Source organism: Grampus griseus, assembly GCF_964374135.1.
Source record: "Grampus griseus genome assembly, chromosome: 8".
Lineage (NCBI taxonomy): Eukaryota > Metazoa > Chordata > Mammalia > Artiodactyla > Delphinidae > Grampus > Grampus griseus.
Window position 1 is genome coordinate 25,073,805 of NC_139002.1, and position 22,624 is coordinate 25,096,428.

The window sequence follows — 22,624 nt, forward strand, 5'->3', positions numbered from 1 at the left end:
TATTTTCACAAATATTTGCAATAAAACCTTTTGCTTGGATCCTTAGATATCATTATAAAACATAAAATTTTCAGGAGCAATAAATCAGAGAACAAAAATTAATATAAAACTTATCTTCTCATGTTCAGGCAAAATTAAGGGAGAATAAATATTTCAGAGAATGGTTAAAAACCTGGTACCTTAAACAAGGAATTGTTATTTTAGGCCTAGTTAATAACTCTGTGATTGTTTACTTTGTAAGTAAACAGTACACTTTTAAATCCACTTTACTATTTAATATTAATTAATTAACACTAGAGAATGTAATTCCTGGTAAAATCTTTTCAATCAGATTATATATGCACAAAACATCCATTTCAAACTGTCAAGAAAAATGAGTAATATTGACATATTTGGATATTATGGTCAGTTATATGCTAACAAAGTGAGAATGGAGGCAATTATGTAGATACTCCAGTTTCCAGAAAAAGTCGTCTGCTTTGCTTGATAATTTAGCAAAATACCAATCTGGTAGTTTAACAAGTAACCATATTGCTCTGAATCAAATACCTTACAAAGTAGTGTTAGCATGGGTTTATAACTTTTTAAAATGCTTTCATCACATCATTCTCTTGTTAATGTCGGTATTTATCCTGAAATGACACCCAATCTGTTCTTAGTTCTTTGGCACGTATGAAGTCAGCAGAAGCACTCTTTCCTGGGTTTTACTGCTTCCTCAGAAGAATGCACAGTATTTGGAACGAAACCACTTCTAACCCCTTCCCAGCCATCCTGAATACAAATTTCTCCCCTTTTAATAAGCTCATATATGTCTCTTGTCAAGATAGTGAAGGATTCCTCAACATTTGTAGCATCTTTTGCTGAGGTTTCTATATACTTCATACCACAGTCTGCTGACAGTCTTTCAGCTTCTTCCCTTGTAACTTGACGTTGTGAAGCTAAATCACATTTATGTCCCACTAGCAGAAATACAATCTGAAATGGCTGTACATGCATTTTTGCTTCTTCTAGCCAATCTTTCACATGTTCAAAAGATCGTCGGTTAGTAATGTCAAATACTAAAAATCCACCAACCGAGTTGCGGTAATAAGATCGAGTTATTGATCTGAAAAATAAATAGAAAAAAAGGTTGTAATTAATGTGATTTAACTAGAGTTTATAAGTCAAATATGAAGTGTCAAAGTGAACAAAAAAATTCTATGAAACTAATATGCAAGCCAGTTTCATCCACTGACATTAGATATTTAAAAATAGACAAATAAGCACTTACATGTCATCTCACACTCAGAATTACTTGTTTTTATTTTAAAATATCTGATAGAATAATTATTACATTACTGTGGTTAAAAGTAGGCACACAAAAAGATTTGGTGTGGGGCAGAGGTTACACAGCAGACCAGATCTTAAGAATCTCTCCCTATCATTTAAATCAACAGGCTCCTCTTTATGTCAGTTAAGGAAGAAGAAACAAGGGCAAACTTGTTATATCAGTTACAGGTTTCGTCCTGGGCTATACCTATTCAAGAAACAGGAAATTGTTCAGACGTGGGATATGAGTCTGAGATGTGCGTACTTATGATTGTTTGCCTCTACCGATCTAGGCTCTTCTGATCAAGGTTCCTGTTGGGTAGCCCCTCTCCCATGGCTATGGCTTTCACCAGGTTCTGGCAATCTCATTTCCTTTCCTTGCCCCATCTGGCCAGGTCGTTAATGGCTTCCCACTGTTGCTATTACTGAATGCATCACCATCCTTTATTGGTGCCCTTGACCTTGCCCGCATTTCTGGAAAGTCACTACATTAAACTCTTTTCAGTTAACCTTTCAAGTGTGCCATTTGTTTCCTGACTGAATCATGAGGCAAGGGGCCAAGGCTATACTGTTTTATATTTTTGCCTTTACATATGTTGTCTTCTCTACCTAGAATGTCTTCTACCCTTTTTTTTTGCCAGCAAACTCCTATTTCTTCTTTGAGTCAGTTCAAAAATCCTGTCATATAAGAAGCTTTCCCTGTCACTGTCTTCTCCCCCTCTACCTCTCTTAGGCACTTCTCTCTCTTATAATTCCATTGAACCTTTGGCATACCGCCATTATATCAATTTTCATAATGTGCTGATTGGGTTTGTTGGTATGTCTCCTACTCAATTCAAAGCTCCTTTAGGGTTAAACATATTCTATGTATCTAAGAACTTCCTGGCAAATGATGGATGTAATTTAATATTTGCTATATTGGATTAATTAATCTTATCAGAGAGGGAAAGTGTTAAATGTTGTATTAGCCAGAAATCACATATGTGTCTCAGCTTCCAAGTTGTCAGTGATCTTGTTTTTTTTGGTCACGCCGCGTGGCTTGCGGGGTCTTAGTTTCCTGACCAGGGATCAAACCCGGGGCCCCCTGCAGTGGAATTGCAGAGTCCTAACCAGTGGACCGCCAGGGAATTATCCCAAGTTGTCAGTGATCTTAAGCATTGAGATCATCCTTAAGCAAGTTCATCTGTTACTTGCCTGAGGCACCAAAGATCTTTGTGTAGGGCCAGTGTGTTATTTGGTACTCTCCAACTTTTACATACCTTCTTTATCCTTATTGCTGAAATCACAGCCCAGTTTAGTGACCTGATACCACAAGTACTACTTGTTGAAGAAAGTTTCCATATCTCCTGCTTCCCCTTCTCCTCAGAATTCATGGTAGAGAGGTTCTCAAGCGACTACTTAAAAAAACAACCTCTCTCAAGGACTACTGTACCGTACAGTTGTTGACAGTAAGAAAAAATCTCCCACTATCACTGGCAGGCTACAAATAATGCAGTTCATTTAAGTTGTTGCTGTTTTTTTAATTTTGAGGGATAATTGATTTGTTATTGTTTTGCTACTCATCTATATATGTGTGAATTTAGACAGATGTGCAGTGTCTTAAGAGAAACCTAATTAAGGCTGTTATTAGACTGAAAGCTTTCATTTACTCAGCACCAAGTCTGCATTACCACCCACCCCCTGCAATTAATTTACCATTAGTATAATTTAAAACAACATGCTTTTGTGTTTAAAAATTCAACATTGAAATGTTTGTCTATTAGGCAGAGGCATGTAGGAAATACCATATTTTCTAGCACTTTGTATTTAATTTTGAAAACATATTTGGAACACAGTTGCCAAATCATTCTATAGAATAAAATTATAGCAAAGTATATGTAACATATTCTATAAAACAGCCCTTATTAATAATTAATCGGAATAAAAGGTCTTAATAGGACATCTGCCTTTTTCTATATAGTAATTTGATCTCCAGTTTGTGTCTGGATATTAGATTTAGAATTCTGATAATGGTTAGCCTTCAGATTCATAATTAGTTGTCCTAAAAGGCAGGGTTTCCCCTAAAACAACTGGGCATCCCTGCTGTCAGTTATTTAGGGGAAGAGACAGGCCTTCAAGACTGAAAAATGGAACTTGAAAGGCAGGTCTTACAGAGATGATGAGGGAACATCTATCTTTCTCTGGAACTTCCTCTCTTGGGTCGAGACACTTAGGTCTTCAGAAGGTCTTGAAGGTACTTTAAGGAGGCAGGGAACAGACCCTAAAAGAACAAGGTAGATAGGCCTCCCTGTAAAGAATCCAAGAGTTGCAAAGAATGATGAGTAACAATTCTTTATAAGCAACAACATCTTTTGCATGTTATTTTATATCTATTTCCTTCTGGGCTTTGAAAGTCTCACTGAATGAATAAATGATTTAAAGAAAGCCTGGGAAAAGTTCCACTGGACAATTACAGGTGTGACATTTTAGAATACAGACATGGCCTCTTTGTCGTGAGCTATTACACTGTTGAGAAATGGTTCTTGGCTTAAAACCTGGCTTTGAGACTAGACACCTGAACATCATCTGAGTGCTCATCAAGAAATATGTTCTCTGATTCACCAGGCGGGAACTTTGTCATCAAGCAGAAGTCATATATATAGGCAGGAATAGGGGTGGGACCTGAGGGGACCCAGAGTAACAAGGCTCACACACCCAGCATATCTACTTCTGCAGCACCCTCACAACCTATGGCCTTATGTGAATTTCCCTATAGTTAAAGGGGAAAAAAAATTCAAGTCTGCCTTACAGATGGCTCTAAATAATATGCTGGCATCAGTCTACTCCACTCAATAGTGGAAAAGAGAAACCCTTCCATTTGTGGAACTTTTAGTGGTACTTTTTCCAGAGGAAGAGATGGCGAGATGAAGGTTAAGGATCTACACCAATACACGAGCAGAGGCTAAGGGTTTGGAATGTTGGAAAAAACAAAATCAGAAGACTGATACTAAGGAGGTTTGGCATGTGTAGGTGGGTCTTGAGTATGCAAATACTGTATCCTATGTGAATACTCACCAAAAGCCCCCTGTTTGAAAGAGTTCCTAATAATTGGTGAAACAAAATGTTCTGTTCTATAGTCATCAGTCAGTATTTTTATCCCAGTTTGGACTCACAGTAATCATGGTAGGAGGCTGGGACTGGGCTGAGCAGAGACTTTCTCTTGCCTCAACCGTCACTGCTTAATACCCAATTTTCCAGCAGTTACTGACACCTTGGATATGGTACCTTACTCTGGGAAAACCATCACAGAGGAGACACTGATATGTCCTCACTGTAATAGACATTTAACGTGGACTCAAGCCATGCTAGCACCACCATCCATGAACTTATGGAATACCTTATACAAAGTCATGGTATCCCACACTTTGCTATAGACCAAAGGTTTCAGTTAACAGAGGAAGAAATGGGCTAATGCCATAGGATTTGTTGATCTTATGTCACTATCACCTAGAGGCATATACCTATAAAACTGTGGAAAGGGTTATTAAGATTCAGTTATGTTAACAGATACACACACACACACATATATATAATATATAAACAACAAGGACCTACTGTATAGCACAGGGAACTATATTCAATATGTATTACAATAACCTCTAATGGAAAAGAATCTGAAAAAGAATATATACATATATATAAAACTGAATCACCTTGCTGTACTCCTGAAACTAACACAACATTGTAAATCAACTATACTTCAATTAAAAAAAAAAAGATTTAGTTATGCTCATGTCCAGGAGTTGACACCCTGTAAGATTTTAGCATGATTCTTCAGGATGTATACGTTCTAAGCTAGTGAGTAATACAGTAGGTGGTGTTTTTTTCCCCATGAATAGATGCTCTGGTATGGGAAACAAAGGGTAAAAGTGGGGTGATGGTACCTCTTCCAATTACACTTAATGAGTCACTAAAATTTTTTGTTGCTTCTAATTCCTGTGACTCTGCTGATATAAAGGTTTTAGTATCCAAGGGAGAAATGCTTTCACTAGAGAACCTCGTGATGCTTCTATTGAATTAGTAGCTGAGACTGCCAATTGTCCATTTGGGGCTTCTTATGGCAGTGGGTGAACAGGCAAAAAAGGGGCAACAGTATCAATGGGGACCACACTGGCCTCCTGCAGTCCTTGCTGCCCAGAACTTCTGGGATCTTTTGGTTCATTTCATGCCTGGTCCCTCCAGCTATCCTGTCAAGTCTCTGGCACGCAGACATGCTTCCAGTAACTTTCGTTTTTGATTAATGTCCTCAAGTTGGTTTTGTTGCTGGCAACCAAAGACCTGATTGATAGAGGCTACAGATATTTTGTAGGAAAAGAATGATACAAAACAAAGTCGCAAACATTTTATAAATTTCAACATAGCTTTATGAAGCCAAAATTCCTTCATTTAAAAAAATTGTGGTAAAAAACAGATGAGATTTACCCTCTGAACAATTTTTAAGTATACAGTATTATTAACTATAAGCACAATGTTGTACCACAGATCTCTAGAACTTTTTCATTCTGCATGACTGATACTCCCATTCCCATTGATCAGCAACTCATTTCCTACCCTCCCCCCAGCCCCAAGCAGCCACCATTCTACTTTCTGCTTCTGAGTCTGACTACTGTAGTTACCTCATATAAGTGAAATCATGCAGTATTTGCCCCTCTGTGATCGGCTTATTTTGTTGCAGGAAAATGGGGAGCGAGAAGACAGTCCTGTCCCAGGTCTCAGGTGAGTCCCTGGGACAGGCCACCACGTAAGGGTCCTTGGCTTTGTGCAGGAAAGAATTCAAGAGCGAGCCATAGTAAAGTGAAAGCAAGTTTATTCTGGGAGATACACACTATATAGGCAGAGTGTGGGCCATCTCAAAAGGCACAAGGCCCTGAAATATGGAGTGGTTAGTTTTTATGGGTTGGGTAATTGCATAGCCTAACGAGTGGTAGGATTATTCCAACTCTTTTGGGGAAGCGGCAGGGATTTCCAAGAATTGGACCACTGCCCACTTTTTGGCCTTTTATGGTCAGCCTCGGAACTGTCATGGCACCTGTGGGTGTGTTGTTTAGCATGCTAAGGCATTACAATGAGCATATAATGAGGCTCAAGGTCTACTGGAAGTCAAATCTTCTGCCATCTTGGGCCTAGGTTGGATCTAGCCAGTTTATGTTGTATAGTCAATGTCATTCTTTTAAAGGTTGTGATCTTTAAAGTGTGTGCCCACTTCCCTCCTGTCTCAATTTCACTTAGCATAACATCCCCAAGATTCATCCATGTTGTAGCATATGACAGGATTTCCTTCTTTTTTTATGGCTGAATAATTTTCAACTGTATGTATATAACACATTTTCTTTATCCATTCATCTCAAAGTTTATTCTTACATGTATATTCGCTTTAGAATAGAAAAGAAAAATGGTTGCCTTGTTTATGTAAACATTTTAAACTGTTTAATTTTTCTAATTTTTTTTCCTGAAATAATATATAGACAAGTGAAATTGAGAGCACTGAATTGGCTTACATTTTATAAAGAATTACTTAATATATGGGCAATGCAACCAGAAAATGTGAATGAGATCTTAGATGTTATTATTATGAACTTTATAGGATGTGCACTGCTCTCTTAAAAAAGCAACAAAACATAGAGAACTTGCTGACTTACCTGGGTAAAATGAGCCAGATGGTCCACTGGAAATGCCCTTCTTGTGGCTTTGCCAATTGCCAAATAGGTATTTAGAAGATGGAAGTACTTTGATGACAAAGGCTGCTGGCAGCAAGCAGCCTATGAATGCATTAGCCTTATAAGTGCCTTTTTTCACCATGACATTACATTCCTACTGCCCTTCTGGGAATAGTCACTGTGTTGATGCTTTATTTACCTGCTTCACTTGCCTTGTAATCTGGGCCCTTAGAACTGCTTTCGAGAAACTAAAACACAAGTCTCCCCGCTCCTTGTATTATTACTGACTCTAACAGTCCCTGCCTTTGCCTTCTAAAACTTGGGGCTTATAACTTAGAATATCTTTTTTCATACATACAAACATTAAAATTCTCTATGTGTAATTCCAGGGTCTTTCCATCAAAAATCAAGTCTGTGGTTGTGGAGGCTATATGTAATACTGACAGGACCTAATGGCCGTATTCTGTCTTTGAATACGTGAATCAATTCCCCTGTGACCATCTTTTATTTTTCTTTTACCACAGGTCATCATTATATGATAGTGAGGCCTTGTTATCACCCCCAGCATGCTCTATTCACCTTTTATCTTCTATTTTCCTCTACAGTTAACACATTCTAACGTCCTATATAATTTTTCCAACTTATTTGGTTATAGCCCATCTCCCCCCATTAGAAGATAAGCTCCATGAGAGCAAGAATTTTTGTCACGTTTTTCGGAACGCTGTATCCCTAGTGTCTAAAACAGAATTGGGCATGCATGAGGCCTACTGAGAGTTGTAAATAAATAAACAACTGAATTAATAAGTTCAGACTCTGTAAGACTGTACCCAGGCAGCATGCAAATGCTAAGCAAATGGGAGAATAACAGAGGGAAATACAAAAAAGCTTATCTCCTTTGGATATTTATAGTAGGGATTCATGAAATGGGCTAAATAACAAAAAGAGAAGTGGGCTGAATAACAGTGCACACTGTAAATATAAAGGTGAAACCATCCACTTTTTCTAAAGAACTACTGTATTTAAATTGGTAGTAATTCAAATTGTATTTTGTAGTGGATTCTGGAAGGCAGAACAAGTTAATGTGAAAATCCAAATAATTTAGAAATTAATGAGAAATGTTTCTAGCTTCACTATTTGTCTGTAAGATGATAATGAAGGATGCTTATTTGCTATTTGGTATGGTAACAGAAAATGTATAAAAGATTTTAGCACTTATTCTGACACTTTCTGGCATCCTTTTGCAGAACAAAAATGAGATGATGACCAGCTTCTCATGATTATTTTATTTTCCATACAACATATTATGTGATTTAACATAATTAAAGAACATTTTTTCTTGGGTTATAATCCTCCTACCATTTTTGTGACTTATGTTTCCATACAACTTTCTCAATATTGCTTCATTTCATGTGATTTGTATATCTCTCCACATTTATAATTTATATTGGTGTTTATCCTTTTCTCATTTCATTCTATGTCTGAAATTATACAGCTTTTATTTTCAAGTCATTTGAATAGACTGTCCTTCTTTTTCATTCTTTTTCTAAGTTTGTGTTTTCATCAAAGTTACCTGTGCACTTACCACACATTCTTATTTTTCCTATTCCCCAAACTTGCCAAAACTGTACTGTTATATCATAATTTTAGGAAGATCATTTCTTGGCATTTGTGTTATTCTGACCATGTATACTTTTCAATGCTGAGCCCTGGAATAAACTGATTTCTTTTCCTTAGAGTTAATAATTATCTTGCATATTAATCAAGATAGGCCAGGCCATGCTATAGTAAGAAACAACCCACCTCTTGATAGGAAGAACGTTAAAAAACCTGGGCTGTATTTTAGAACTACCACATGTGAGTTCTGCTCAAATTCACTAGTTAGAATTAGTCAAATGATTCTTAGTCAAGAGGGAAGGGAAATATATTCCTCCCGTGTGTCCAGAAGAAAAGAAGCATCAGATATGAGTTAGCACTCTCTACCACATCTTTTTATTCCTTTCTTTTTCTTTTTGCTGAATTTTCCAAGTAGTCCTTAATAACCTAACCCCAAACTCTGCCAGTTGCCATTTTTTAAAAAGTTCATTCCTGTTAGCTTTTCTGTCAATTTCATCTTCCTGAGGAGGTCTCTCTTACAGTCTTCTGCCCTGCTCCAATCGGGCCTGGTTGTCCTTGGTATCTGTGGCAGAGAAAGCATCCTATGATCTCCCTTCACCATTTTCTTGGGCATTTCCTTTGCTTTTCTTCAGGGGTAAATCTCCTGTTCCTCAGAGCCCATGTCTTCATTCTTGGTTTATTCTTTTATGCACATTATATGTTTGTCTGTGTCTGTGTGTGTGTATATAGAGCACATCCTCAAGTAGCTTCCTAAAAAAGATTCATGAGGGAAAACAAAAGATGCATGAGGTAATATTTTGAAGTCTTGCATGTTTTTATTCTGCTTTCACAGTTGAATGACAGTTTGGTCAGATATAAAATCCTTTCAGAATTTTGAAGTCTCTCCATTGCCTTCTAGCTTCAACTGTTGTTTTCGGGAAGGCTGAAGTCAATCTGATTCCAGATCTTTTTTATGTGACCTTTTATACATGTCCCTCCCCCACCCCATCCCAGAAGTTTGTAGGAACTTCTCTGTGGCCCCAGTGTTTAGAATTCCACGATGATGTCCCTTAGAATGTGTCTACTTTCATCTATTGTGCTGGACCCTTCCAATCTGAAAACTCAGGTCCCTCCCTACATCTAGGAAATTTTTTTGAATTGCTTCACTGATGATTTCTCCCCTCTGTTTTTTCTGCTCCATTTTTCTAGAATGCCTGTTACTTTTTTATTGAACCTTTTGGACTAGTCCTCTAATTTAAAAAATATATATATATTTCCTATTTTCTAAGTCTTTGTCTTTTTGTCCTACTTTTTGAGAGATTTCCCCAACTTTATATTGTTTTATTTTTTTCTATTGTGTTTCCAAAAGCTCTTTTGTTCTCAGAATATTCTTTTGAAAAAATAGTATCTTGTTCTTCTTTTATGATTTAAATACTTGCCCACTATCCCTCTGAGAAGATTAAGGACAGGGTTTTTTGGGGGGGGTTGTTTTTTTAAACATTCCCTTCTCCCTTATTAACTTTGTTTTTCTGGTTGCTTTTGGTTTCTGTTTATTTTGGTCTCTAGGTTTCATGTTACAGATTTCCTAGTATTTCTTGTAATCTTTCATTGAGACTAAAAGCCTCACTCATAAGATGATCAGGCTGGATCATTTAGTTGAGGAAACTCTAATGTTGGCCTCTTAAGTCTTTCTTCTTGGCCTGGTCAGATTTGTCAGAAATGATTTCACCAATGTCCTGTTTGAAGGGTGAAGGTCTGATTACTAGCATTCTGGGAGCTAAGATGGGGAAGAGGGCTAGACAGTCTTAGCATACAACATGCATACATTCACTTAAAGCCCTTACTTTTAATAAGGGACCCCAACCTCAATTATGCCTGATGCTTCCAGTAAGAGACTCTATGTTTAACTCTTTTCAAAGAATAAATTTCTAGTTTTTTGCTAATGTGGGGGGAGAGGAAGTCACCTGGTGTGTGGAATGGTGGAGGGGATGTGAGGATCCAGTCTTTCTTAAACAGACTGACAATCAATGATCCTTATTTTAGCATTCCCACTTCAGAAGTATCTGGTGTCACCATTTCCTGAATCTTTAGGGGATTCAATGATATATACTGGTTTGGTCTTTAGCTTTTTCCACCCCTAGCTTAGAAGCCCATTTTCTTTAATCTGCTAATTCATTTACCATTCCTCCATCTGCTTTCTTACTTCCAAAATTTTTTTGCTATTGTCTCCTTACCTATTCTCCTTGCTAGGATTTATGGTTAAAAAACAAAACTATTGTCACTTTAGTGAGGTTTCAGGAAAAAAAGCTAAAATAGGCAAAGGTGTTCAATCTGCTATCATTACTGGAAGTTACTTCTTTTTTAATTGTTATTATTTCCTATTGTTATTTCTCTTACTACTGACATATCCTTCATGTCCCAGCATCAAGGACCACGTTCTTTCTGATACATCCTCTGAAACTAGCCCTAACCCTACACACAGATGACAATTCCTCCCTTTGTTCTGCCACCAGAACTTATTTTAGTACTTACTAGCCTTTATTCCAATTATTTATCTTTCTTTGCTGTGAGTCTGTGAGAAAGATCTCTAACTGTCCCCCAGTGTCTATTCTCCCTGTCTTCCTTTAGTAATAGAACTCCATGAGTTTTAGCTTGTACATAGCAACTCATATAGAAACTATATTCCCCAGCTTTCTTACAGTTAGTTTTGGCATATCACTAAGTTTGGATCGATGGGACATGATAAGTTATGTGTGCAGTCTGACGTTCATCTGCTTGAAGACGCCATTTGCCCTAGGCTTCCTCTTTCTCCTTCTTGCTTGTTAGGAAATGGCAATGACTAGAAAACCCTGGAAACTGATGTTGAGGCACAGCCACCTGGATAGTCCAGAACTGCTCACTCTGGACTATTAACATGGGGAGAGAGAAACAAAGTTCTGTATTATTTAAGGTAATATATTTGGTCAGTCTCTGTTATAGCAATATAGTCTGTACTCTACCCAGTATAGAGACAGCATGGACCTTGAATGTGAGACTATATCATATTTATTTTTATATCTATTTTTGCATCTAGTGCCTGGTATACAGTTAATCTAAACAAATGCATAGATTTCCACACATAAATCATAATCCTGATTGATTTCAGTTTCTCTAGAAAAAAAAGGAAAACTACTTCACAGTTCTTTTGTAACTTTACGACACCATAGGCAGTATTTGCTTGTAGCTTTGCCTAATACCCAACATCTCTCCTTGTCTAACAAGGCAAAAGACTTCATATAAATTTCTCCACTGCAGCGGGCTGGGTTCATTCCTGTTACTAAGTGTAGCAGTGTAGTCACTGAGTACTGCATGGAGGGGAGAATTGATTGTCATTGCAGCCACAAGTGTTTGCTGTCAGTTATCAGTACCGCTTCTATTGTGTAAAGTTATTTCTCCTTTTGTTTCTGAATATAGCCGAAAAATAATGGTTTGAGCAGACACAGTAATTAATTTGGATCTACAGAGATGGGAGTGGGGGTGGGGTTGTATGCAAACAGAATATTTTTCAGGATAGAAACTACACAATGTGCCAGTAAAACTCTTTTCAACCATGCCAGGAGGCCTGATGCAGCAGAAAGAGCACTGAACAGAGGAGTTAAGAGAATTAGGCTTTTATGCAAACCACTAACAAATGATAAGGCCTGGGGCAAGTCAAAGACTCTCTGGACATTAATTCTATCATTTTACAAATGAGACTGTTGGGACTTCCCTGGTGGTCCAGTGGGTAAGACTGCAAGCTCCCGGACTTCCCTGGAGGCACAGTGGTTAAGAATCTGCCTGCCAATGTAGGGGATACAAGTTCAAGCCCTGGTCCGGGAAGATCCCACATGCTGCCGAGTAACTAAGCCTGTGCGCCACAACTATAGAGCCTGCACTCTAGAGCGCGTGAGCCGCAACTACTGAGCCTGCGTGCCACAACTACTGAAGCCCTCGTGCCTAGAGCCTGTGCTCTGCAACAAGAGAAGCCACTGCAATAAGAAGCCCGCACACCACAACAAAGAATAGCCCCCATCACCGCAACTAGAGAACGCCCACATGCAGCAATGAAGACCCAGCACAGCCAAGTATAAAACAAATAAATAAATTTATTAAAAAAAAAAAGACTCCATGCTCCCAATGCAGGGAGCTGGGGTTCAATCTCTGGTCAGGGAACTAGATCCTGCATGCATGCCGCAACTAAGAATTCGCATGCTGCAACTAAGAGTTTGCATGCTGCAACTAAGAAGTCTGCATGCGACAACTAAGATCCACATGCTGCAACTAAGAAGTCCGCATGCTGCAACTAAGAAGTCCACATGCTGCAAGAAGTCCGCATGCTGCAACTAAGAAGTCCACATGCTGCAACTAAGAAGTCCACATGCCACAACTATGAAGCCCGCACACTGCAACTAAGAAGTCCGCATCCTGCAAATAGGAGTCCGCATGCCGAAACTAAGAAGCCCACAAGCCCCAACGAAGATCCTGTGTGCCGCAACTAAGACCCAGTGCAGCCAAAGTAAATAAATAAATAAATACATTTTTTTTTTTTAAAAAAGGGGGGGCTTCCCTGGTGGCACAGTGGTTGAGAGTCCACCTGCCGATGCAGGGGACACGGGTTCGTGCCCCGGTCCGGGAAGATCCCACATGCCGCGGAGCGGCTAGGCCCGTGAGCCATGGCCGCTGAGCCTGCGCATCCAGAGCCTGTGCTTCACAACGGGAGAGGCCACAGCAGTGAGAGGCCTGCGTACCGCAAAAAAAAAAAAAAAAAAGAGTAAAAAAAGGGGGACTGTTGTACCAGATCCATCCATCTGTTTCTTCCCAGTCCTGTGGTTGTACCAAAATGGCCAGAATGTTGATCTCTGTAGCTTCTTTCATGTGTCTTCTCCCCCCTCGCTTTCTTGGATTCTGTTTTCAATTCATCTCTCACTAATTTTCCTCGCCTCCAATAGTCCTCTCCTATACAATTAGTTACACCTTCTCTTCCACTTTTAATTCTCTTTTTAGAGTCTGTCCATCTGTCCTATCATATATGTCTTAAACTTCACCTCATATTTGCTTCATTAACTTTTGATTTCCTAATCCCATAGCCTTTCTGTAGCCCTTAAAACAAGTACTAATGATATTGCATGATCTGTGTAAAACTGTGACAAGTGCCTAGAAGTTAGGCAAGAGGAGAAACCTTTTAATTTTGAATGAGGGGACAAAAACCAAGGGATTCTCTAGAGTCTATTGATCTGATTAGATCTTGCTCTAAAATATAGTAACCAAGTGTTTTAAAAGGGAGACCTGACGGAGTCATTCAGAAGCACCAGCAAAAGAGACAGAGAATCATATGAGAGAAGAAACCATGAGAGGTTCTCAAATATACTCCTAAAATTTAAGGAATTGCCTACAATTTTTCTTTGAAGTATTGGCTCCTAAAGTGCTCTAATCTTTCCATCTGTTGGTTCCTAAAACACTCTATGTTAAAGGACTCTGGGTTGGGAAATACCATATCTGTCTTGGGTGTTTACAAAGTATATTAGGATATTAGTATATTAAAAGCTCTGAGAAATCTGGCGACAACCCAGCACTTCCAAAACTATTTGATCAAGGAAACTTTTACTCAAATTACACCTATTACTTTGAAAAATGCTACTTTGAAGAAAAATGATGGGCAATGCCTAGAATTTGAGAATCTATAATCTTTCTTTATAATGACTTCTGTTATAGCCAGGAAGTTCTTAGTATCTAACTCCCATTTGCAGTATTCTCTCTTGATCTCTTCTTAGAGAAGAGGGTTCAGTTTGGGCCACACACTATTCTTTTGTATTTCTGAGGCAGGAGTCTGTGATTAAGGCTGTTCTTCAGCCTTATCCATTTGAAGCCATATCCCACTAAGTCCTACGAGATGGAAATACATTTGGAAAGCCTAAAGAATCAGAAGAAAAACCACTTTTAACATTCCTAGTACAGGAAGATAATTTAAGCAGAGATTTTGACCAATTATACAAAAAGCAGAGGAAAGAATAGGCATAGAGAAGGATAACATTTTGCCAAGAAAAGTCACTGATGAATTTTGGGGCGTGGCTTGATAAAGACCTTTCTCAGGTGACTCTGATGCACTCACTATACCAGTGAAGTAGAAATAAACCTACGAGAGAAGTCTCTGTTCCCTTACCTCAACATTTTTTTGGCACTGAGATATTTTTGATGGTTTCTTTATATCCTAGCTATTGATATCAGTGGATGGTCTTAAGGACTTACTGCCAGTAATAAAATAATTTTATTTAGCATATTGTTCCTAAATGAAAAATGAATTATCACCATAGGAAGGAAATAGAAAAAAACTTCAGTACGTTTTAAGAATGTTTAAAAGAACACTAAGATTCTAAACCAAAATAAAATAATATGCCAGCTAGCCATCGACATTTACTCAGTCATGCTTGTACACAGAACTACTATCTGTATTTTGAAACTCTTTCACAGCTTAAACTAAACATATACTTTTAAATTTAAAACATATTGGACCTCTGTTCTGGAACTCCTACAGGTCAGAACAGTACTTCATTACACAAAGTGATTCTTTCCAGAAAACAATGGGTTTTAATAATATTTGTTTCTTGATAAGCTAGGTAGATTGTGTGGGGTAATAATTTTTAAATGAACTTCCCTGAATTATATATTGTCAGAATTGATTAAAAGTTACTGACATTTGGAGGCAGATATATTAGTATCATAAAGTACAGGCTTTGTAGGTATTTCACTTTAGAAAGAATGAAAATATCTTAAAAAGTAAAATCTGATGTTCTCTGGTGTGTGTGTGTGTGTGTGTATACCTCAGTATTAGTTGAGTGGTTCACCTTTCTTTTTTTTTTTTTTTTTTTTTTTCGGTACGTGGGCCTCTCACCGTTGTGGCCTCTCCCATTGCGGAGCACAGGCTCCGGACGCGCAGGCTCAGCGGCCATGGCTCACGGGCCTAGCCGCTCCGCGGCATGTGGGATCTTCCCGGACCGGGGTTCTGCATCGGCAGGCGGACTCTCAACCACTGCGCCACCAGGGAAGCCCCACCTTTCTTTTTCACTGCTTGACAGAGCAGACTGATAGAATGCAGATTCCCTTCTAACTCAGCTAGGATAAGAATAACTGGCTCTTAAAACACCAAGATAAACATTCTCAGATCATTCCAAGAAGTTGCTCTTTAAACTTTAACATGGCTATGGAGGCTAAGTTGTTAAGAAATCTTTGTATGCTAACCAAACTGACTGACAATGGCTAGAAATTTCTTCTCTCTCTCTTTCTCTCAGACTGAGCGAAGCACTTTTCTTCATGTGAAAACTTTACTGAGTGATTCATGTACTAGCAACATTATCTCTAATTTTTTTTTCTAGCCCTTTCTTTGAAAGCTAAATGTGGAGCCAATGGGTCAGAATAGGTGGTCATCAATGCAGCATGATGAGAGGAAACTCCGACACCCATCAGCCATAGATCCATAACTCTGCCAACAGGGAAATGTTACTTCAAGATGAGGTGTTACCTCCTAGGTGGTCATCCTCTTTTAGAATAGAAATACTCCTGTCAGAACCCTTATTAAGTTTTAATAATTTTGTATCTCTTGGTCATCTAGCTACTTCTCTCTCTGAAGCTAAGATGGAGTAGTAAGGGATGGCTTTTCGACTGAGATGTGAGGGAAAATAGAAGTGAAGGATAGGTCAAGGTCCTACTATCCAAAAACAGAAGGAAAGAAAAGTAGGAAAGCCCCAAAGTCCCCAAGAATGAGTTTTACCTACTTTACAATTTTGCCTGCTGCTGGCCTAGGGCCTTCAAACATTGCAGTACAATATTTAGTCTACTATATTTACAATATTTAGTTACTAAATTGTCAGAATGTATAATCACCTTCATATAGCAATATGTCATTGAGGCTGTGGCTATACATGCGAAATCAATTGATTCATTGAAGAAAAAAGAAATTAAGAAAAATAGTCACAGGTTTTTGAAATTACTGGCTAGCTTCTTAACTGTACTGACTATACAATCACTCAAAATGGTCTGAATGCTCTGAGTGGACAGTGAAAATAACTTTTATCATATAAAAATACATTTGGCTACACAGGTCATTTTTCCACATTCTGCTACACTTGTTAGAAATGATGCTGGCTCCTTCTTACATACAGTTTTACTCTGAAACTCCATAAAGTAGACACTTTTTGGGGTGACTGCTCACTTCCTTCTTCTGTGAATTTCTCTTTCCCAAAAAGTAGACCCTTACAGATTCATTTGCATTGGATGACCCATAATGCATACCTGGGATATTTGTATTATAATCCCTTTGTGTTTTATGTATACATTATCTTAATAACTGGACCCTGGGGGAGCTGATTCACTGGCCAATCAAATAGCCAATGAGAATTTTTCTTTCAAGAATTTGAATAAGAGGCTCAGAGACTGAGACAGTTGGGAGCTGACAGCATTGGATAATGGAAATAGACTAGACAGAAAATCCACAAACTCTTGTTATTAGAGCTTCCATATTTTCAGACACTTGTATGTTCAGTGAGATTTTTGTCTCTCATGAGACCTGTATCATTTATAATTTATGCCTTATATCCAAACTAATTTGGTTATATTTCTGTTACTTAAAACACAAATAATTTTAACCAAGACAGTATATTATCAGATTACTCAATACAAATATAGTCTAGCTTTCTATTGTTTCTAATAACTTGGAACTACAGTAGACTGCAATGATTATGGGACTTAGTTGTGCACAATCTCTGCTCTGTTACCTATGCAATATGAACCCACCAATCCACTATCAGAAAATCTTTTTCTATTGAAGATCATGAACCACAGTAAGGAGAGTGGGGATCAAGTAAGGGTCCTTTTAAAAAAAACAAAAAACAAAACCTATTTAGTTTAGGAATCTTAAAAGATACCTTAAGGAGAAATATAAAATGTTCATGTTGCTTACTTCTAAAATTATGAACGGAGAACATAAATTAAACCAGTTTTAAACATTTACTTCATATGAATGTTTTGAAGGGGAAGAGAAGAAAACAGAGACAAAAGGGAGGCAGAGGGTAAATAAGGAGAATAAGTTAAAAAGAAATGAGAGCATACAAGACACATTAAAATAAAAAGGAAGGAGAGGGGCTTCTCTGGTGGCGCAGTCGTTGAGAGTCCGCCTGCCGATGTTAGGGGACACGGGTTCGTGCCCTGGTCCGGGAGGATCCCACATGCCGCGGAGCGGCTGGGCCCGTGAGCCATGGCCACTGAGTCTGCGAGTCCGGAGCCTGTGCTCCGCAACGAGAGAGGCCACAACAGTGAGAGGCCCATGTACCGCAAAAAAAAAAAAAAAAAAAAAAGGAAGTAGAGGAAAAGACAGAAGGTGGGAGGAAACTATGAGTAGGGACTGATAGATGAAAGGGATAAAGGAAAAATATAAAGAAGTTTAAGGAAGGGTAAGACACATAAGGAAGAGAAAGATACACAGTAGGAGAGGAGCTAGAGGAAAAGAGATGAAGAGGCAGGCAGAGAGTTAGGGAGAGGCCCAGGATGTTAAGTGGTATTAGTTACAGGTCACCTTCAGATTTTTAGGGGGGCAGGGGAGGCTGTCCCTTTTATAGCAATTACTGCTTACAGCCCTTTAGCTGTAACCAGCCCATTAGCTGGTTAACTAATGTCTGCACGTTTTCCATTGCTCCAAACTTCAAAAGTTTAGTTGGTTCTGCTCAAAGAATGTGACTAAAGCAACTCATCAAGGGAGCTTTCCCCAAATTATACTACTAAGAACACTAGTTATCATAGATTTTCATGTTTTAAGAATAGCCCCTCAAATAAATGGTGGAAATGCTAGTTTAATCAAAGTTAAACAGGTTTCTTTGCTCAATACTTCTTGGAGTCTTTGATATGAATTTCTAAGAGAGAAATGGAATATAGGGATTTCCAAGCTTATTTGATTACAGAACCCATCCTTTAAAAAGAATCAGAAGGTATGAGTGCTCTGCAGAACACGCTTTGAGAAGAACTACACTAGGAGGACATTATTCTCTGAACTTTACAACCAGTGGCTGTAACTGTAATACCCCCAAGGCCAGACAACACGAAATAAAAGGCCCAATCTGGCTTGAAGCTTCAGGTTTTCTATCCCTATAGCTAATGTTGCTTTTTCTTTATCTCATTTTATCTTCATATTGCTTTAAGTGCTTTTCATGGGAAAAATTCAAATTTTATATTCTTACATTCTTACATTTGCTCTCTATACTTCTAGCCTTATTTGCACTTATTTATCTTATTAATGCTGTTAAGCAATATTCTTGTTTCCTTTCCTGCTAAACTTCTTCCACTATGATGATTAAAAAATAAAAGTGGTGACAGCTAGTTTCCCCCCAGTGCCAAATCCATCTTCCCTTTTTCCTAGGCACATGGTAGCCCCGTGTAAGTGTGGCCTTGTAACTAATTTCTCTTCACTGAATTGAGAGCTGAAGTGATCTGCACCACATTGGCCTCATTTGCTTAGAAGAAACATTACTTGATTTAGATCTTTACTTTCCCCTCCCCTGGAAGTGGCACACAGTATGCCTGCAACCCAGCTTTGTTCACACAGAAGAAGATAATGTCCTAGGGATGGCAGAAAACTAAGAGAGAAGGTACTTGAATGATGGCCTGGAGCAGGCCACTCCAACAACTTGTACTACTTACCTTGAGACTGTTACACAAGAGAGAAATAAACTATTGTTAATGAAGGCACTGTAATTTTAAGTATCCTTAATACAGCAATTTAACATTTATCCTGACTAAAACATAGTGTTAATAATAAAAACCTAACAATTGAGTGTTAAGTTACAATTTACAGATGCTCACATATTCATCATTTTTCTAAACCTTCTTCACTTTGATTTTGTTCCTTTTTATTTTTTGTAAGTAGTTATTGACTACTAGCATGTATTATCTGAACTTCGAAAGCTAAGGCTTTATTTGTCAATTATACCTCAATAAAGCTGGGTAAAAAAAAGATAACTAAGGCTACTTATGGTCATAATCATCAGCTCACTATTTTGTTGTTCTGTAACATATTTGTTTATGCTTTTAAGCTATATCCTGAACTGTCTAAAGTAGGTTTCTTTTTGTTAGTTTATATCTAATCACCAATAAACCTCCAAATGGAATGTTTTCCTCAAATTCCTAATGGTATAATTATAACTAATGACAGAACTATATATTCATGAACTATATAGTACCTTTCTATGAAACAAACGTGCTTACTCAAAATAAGTATCTGTATTTTTTTAGAGGAAGGTACAGAATGATTTAACATTAATTGTTTTAAATGCAATTTTATGGAGAAACATTCTGCTAAATGAGAGAAAAGCAAGTATTTGGAGGCAGCTACTGAAATATGTATGTATTTAGGAATACATCTTTGGTAAAGAGCCAAGCAAAATAAAGTATGACTCATTGTCAGTAAACATTCCCTAAATGTCCTTGCATTATTATGAGAGAGTTACTGTCTGGTTTTAATAGTGTATATAAAATCAATTTACATTCTTCTTAAAGGCAATAAAAAAATGATGTATTTAACAGAAAAGGTCATTAAAATCTAACAAATTAATCATCCTTACTTTCTTGTCAATAAGTTTTTAAGGAAAGAATTTTAGACACAAGAAGATTTTACTACCTATGTTTCTTGTAGCTGCAATTATCAGTAGTTGCTAGAAGTTTAAGGTATAAAGAACACGTTTTTATTATTTTCACTTTAGAGGGTATAGCAAGAGCTATTAGTAAATGTTTTTTTCTGACCATGAAATATCTTAAACGTTCATCTCTGATTGAGATCACAAGTGAATGAATTTGCAGTCTACCTTATAATGGTAAAACTGCAATGAATCTTAGAGATCATAATGACTCCGTTTTACAGATGAGGAATCAGAGTTTGAAAAAAATTTTTTTTTTTTTTTTTTTGGTACGTGGGCCTCTCACTGTTGTGGCCTCTCCCGTTGCGGAGCACAGGCTCCTGACGTGCAGGCTCAGCGGCCATGGCTCATGGGCGCAGCCGCTCCGCGGCATGTGGGATCCTCCCGGACCGGGGCACGAACCCGTGTCCCCTGCATCGGCAGGCGGACTCTCAACCACTGCGCCACCAGGGAAGCCCTGAAAAATTATTTTAAAGGAGGCTTCTTGAAAAAAAATCTTCTTCATGGAATTCTAGGTATTGTACAATTCAAATCAATAACCTTTAACACTTCTCTAAAGGGCTGGCCTTACTATCTTTCCACTTTACACATTGTAAAACTATGGTATAAGCAAGCTAAGCAGTTCACTTATCTCTATGAATCAGTGTCATAGCTGGGAATGGAAGCCAAAACTTGAAAGTGTTGGAACATTCTCACAGAAGTAGACTCATCTCATTCAGAATGGATGCTGGCTGGGGTGAGGGGAAGCCATGTTTGGGAAATCCGGTCAGTAAGTACTCTATTTCACAAACAGACTACTTGCTGAAGACTACAAAATGCTTGCTTTAATGAGTTCCAGTTGATAATGCAACCTTAAAAAAGCCCCAAACACTACAATATATCAGGTCCCTACTTTCCTCTAAATTCCTTGAATCCTAGAAATTTAAAATGTGCTTCATATCTGGTTAAATCTTAAATATCTAGGAAATGCGTACAAGTTACGTTTAGTTTTGGATCCCTCCTTCTCTATGCAGAAAAGTATTTTCTGATCTATTATCACTCTGGAACATTAAGTACCTATTATAAATAAAATAAAGGAAAAGTTCCTAACAAATCTCAGTATGTACATCTCTCTTTTCTTCACCAAAGCACCAATGATGACAAACTTCTAAAGACAACTCAACCCTTAAAAACAACAAAAAACTCCTCTGCTGTGCCTGTGTCCCTGATGTTACATCTAGTTGCTGTACATGACACATTCCCACGGGTCCTGGCCCAGTATTTCTGATGACCACATTCGGTGCTGTGAGGTGTTCAGACCATTACCGCATTCATCATCTCCCTCTGAACGATGCCCAATGAGCTCATGCAGTAATCTGGGTTGGAGCACTGCTTGCTGTGAAGCTAAATGGATCAATCACGAATCTGGGAACGCTTCTATGCAGTTCTCCTGGGCCGCGTAGATGGGAAGCTGCTCCGTCAGGGGAGGAAAACGGGAGCTTGGAGGAGGGTGGTCAGGTCAGGGTGTGTACAGCGAGGGACACTGAGTTTGGGGAGAAGGCAGCAGGGGAGCCGAAGAGTTGGGGATAAAAATACTAGCAGGGGTAGAGGGCTGCGGAAGAGGGGGCTGGTGAGGGTGACCTGGGCTCAGGCGGGAAAAGGAAAGACAGAAAGGGGACGCAGGAAATGGGAGCCAAAGAAAGAAGTGAGAAACTGCGGAGGAGGAAGTCGTCCCTGGAAGAGGAGGGGCAAAGGGGAAGTGAGAATGGAGTGTTTGCACTTTCGAGAGGGAAGGGCCAGAGCTTCTCCCGACACTGGCCTGTGCGGCCGACGCTTGGGGAAGGTGCCCCAGGCGGATGGAGGGGGCGGCGCGGTCCCTGGGGTCCCGGCGCCGGCGGCCCTACCTGAACCGCTCCTGTCCCGCCGTGTCCCAGAGCTGCAGCTTGATCCTCTTGCCCGGCTCGATCTCCAGCAGGCGGGAGAAGAAGTCCACGCCGACAGTGGGGTCGCAGGCTGGGGAGCGCAGCCCGGGAAAGCGGCCCTGAGTGAAGCGGTGCAGGAGGCACGACTTGCCCACTGTGGAGTCCCCGATCACGATGAGGCGGAACTGGTAGATCCAGATGGTCTCCATCGCTCACGTGCCCAGCTGGCTCTAGGGCCGCCCCACCCACCCACCCGCTGCGGGGCAAGTAAGGCGGCGGGAACTGTCCCTTCAGCACCTCCCGGGCGCTCGCCTGCCGGCTTCCAGCATATTCCTGCGGCTTCGGCCGCCGCCTGGACCCCGCCCTCTCTGGAGGGAGAGGCGGGGCCCGGCAGGGCCAGGGGCGGGCCCTCGGGCCAGTGGGCGGAGCAGGG

At 39.2% G+C, this 22,624-nt stretch overlaps 1 protein-coding gene across 1 annotated transcript; it reads right to left on the reverse strand.

Annotated features, from left to right (window-relative positions):
• Positions 1-568: 568 nt before the first annotated feature.
• RAB39A (RAB39A, member RAS oncogene family) lies at positions 569-22,415 on the reverse strand. The gene is made up of 2 exons (XM_082660924.1): positions 22,174-22,415; positions 569-1,105 (listed from the first exon to the last, which is right to left on the reverse strand). The coding sequence occupies exons 1-2, from the start codon at positions 22,398-22,400 to the stop codon at positions 679-681; spliced, it is 654 nt and encodes a 217-aa protein (XP_082517050.1). The 5' UTR covers positions 22,401-22,415; the 3' UTR covers positions 569-678.
• Positions 22,416-22,624: the final 209 nt, after the last annotated feature.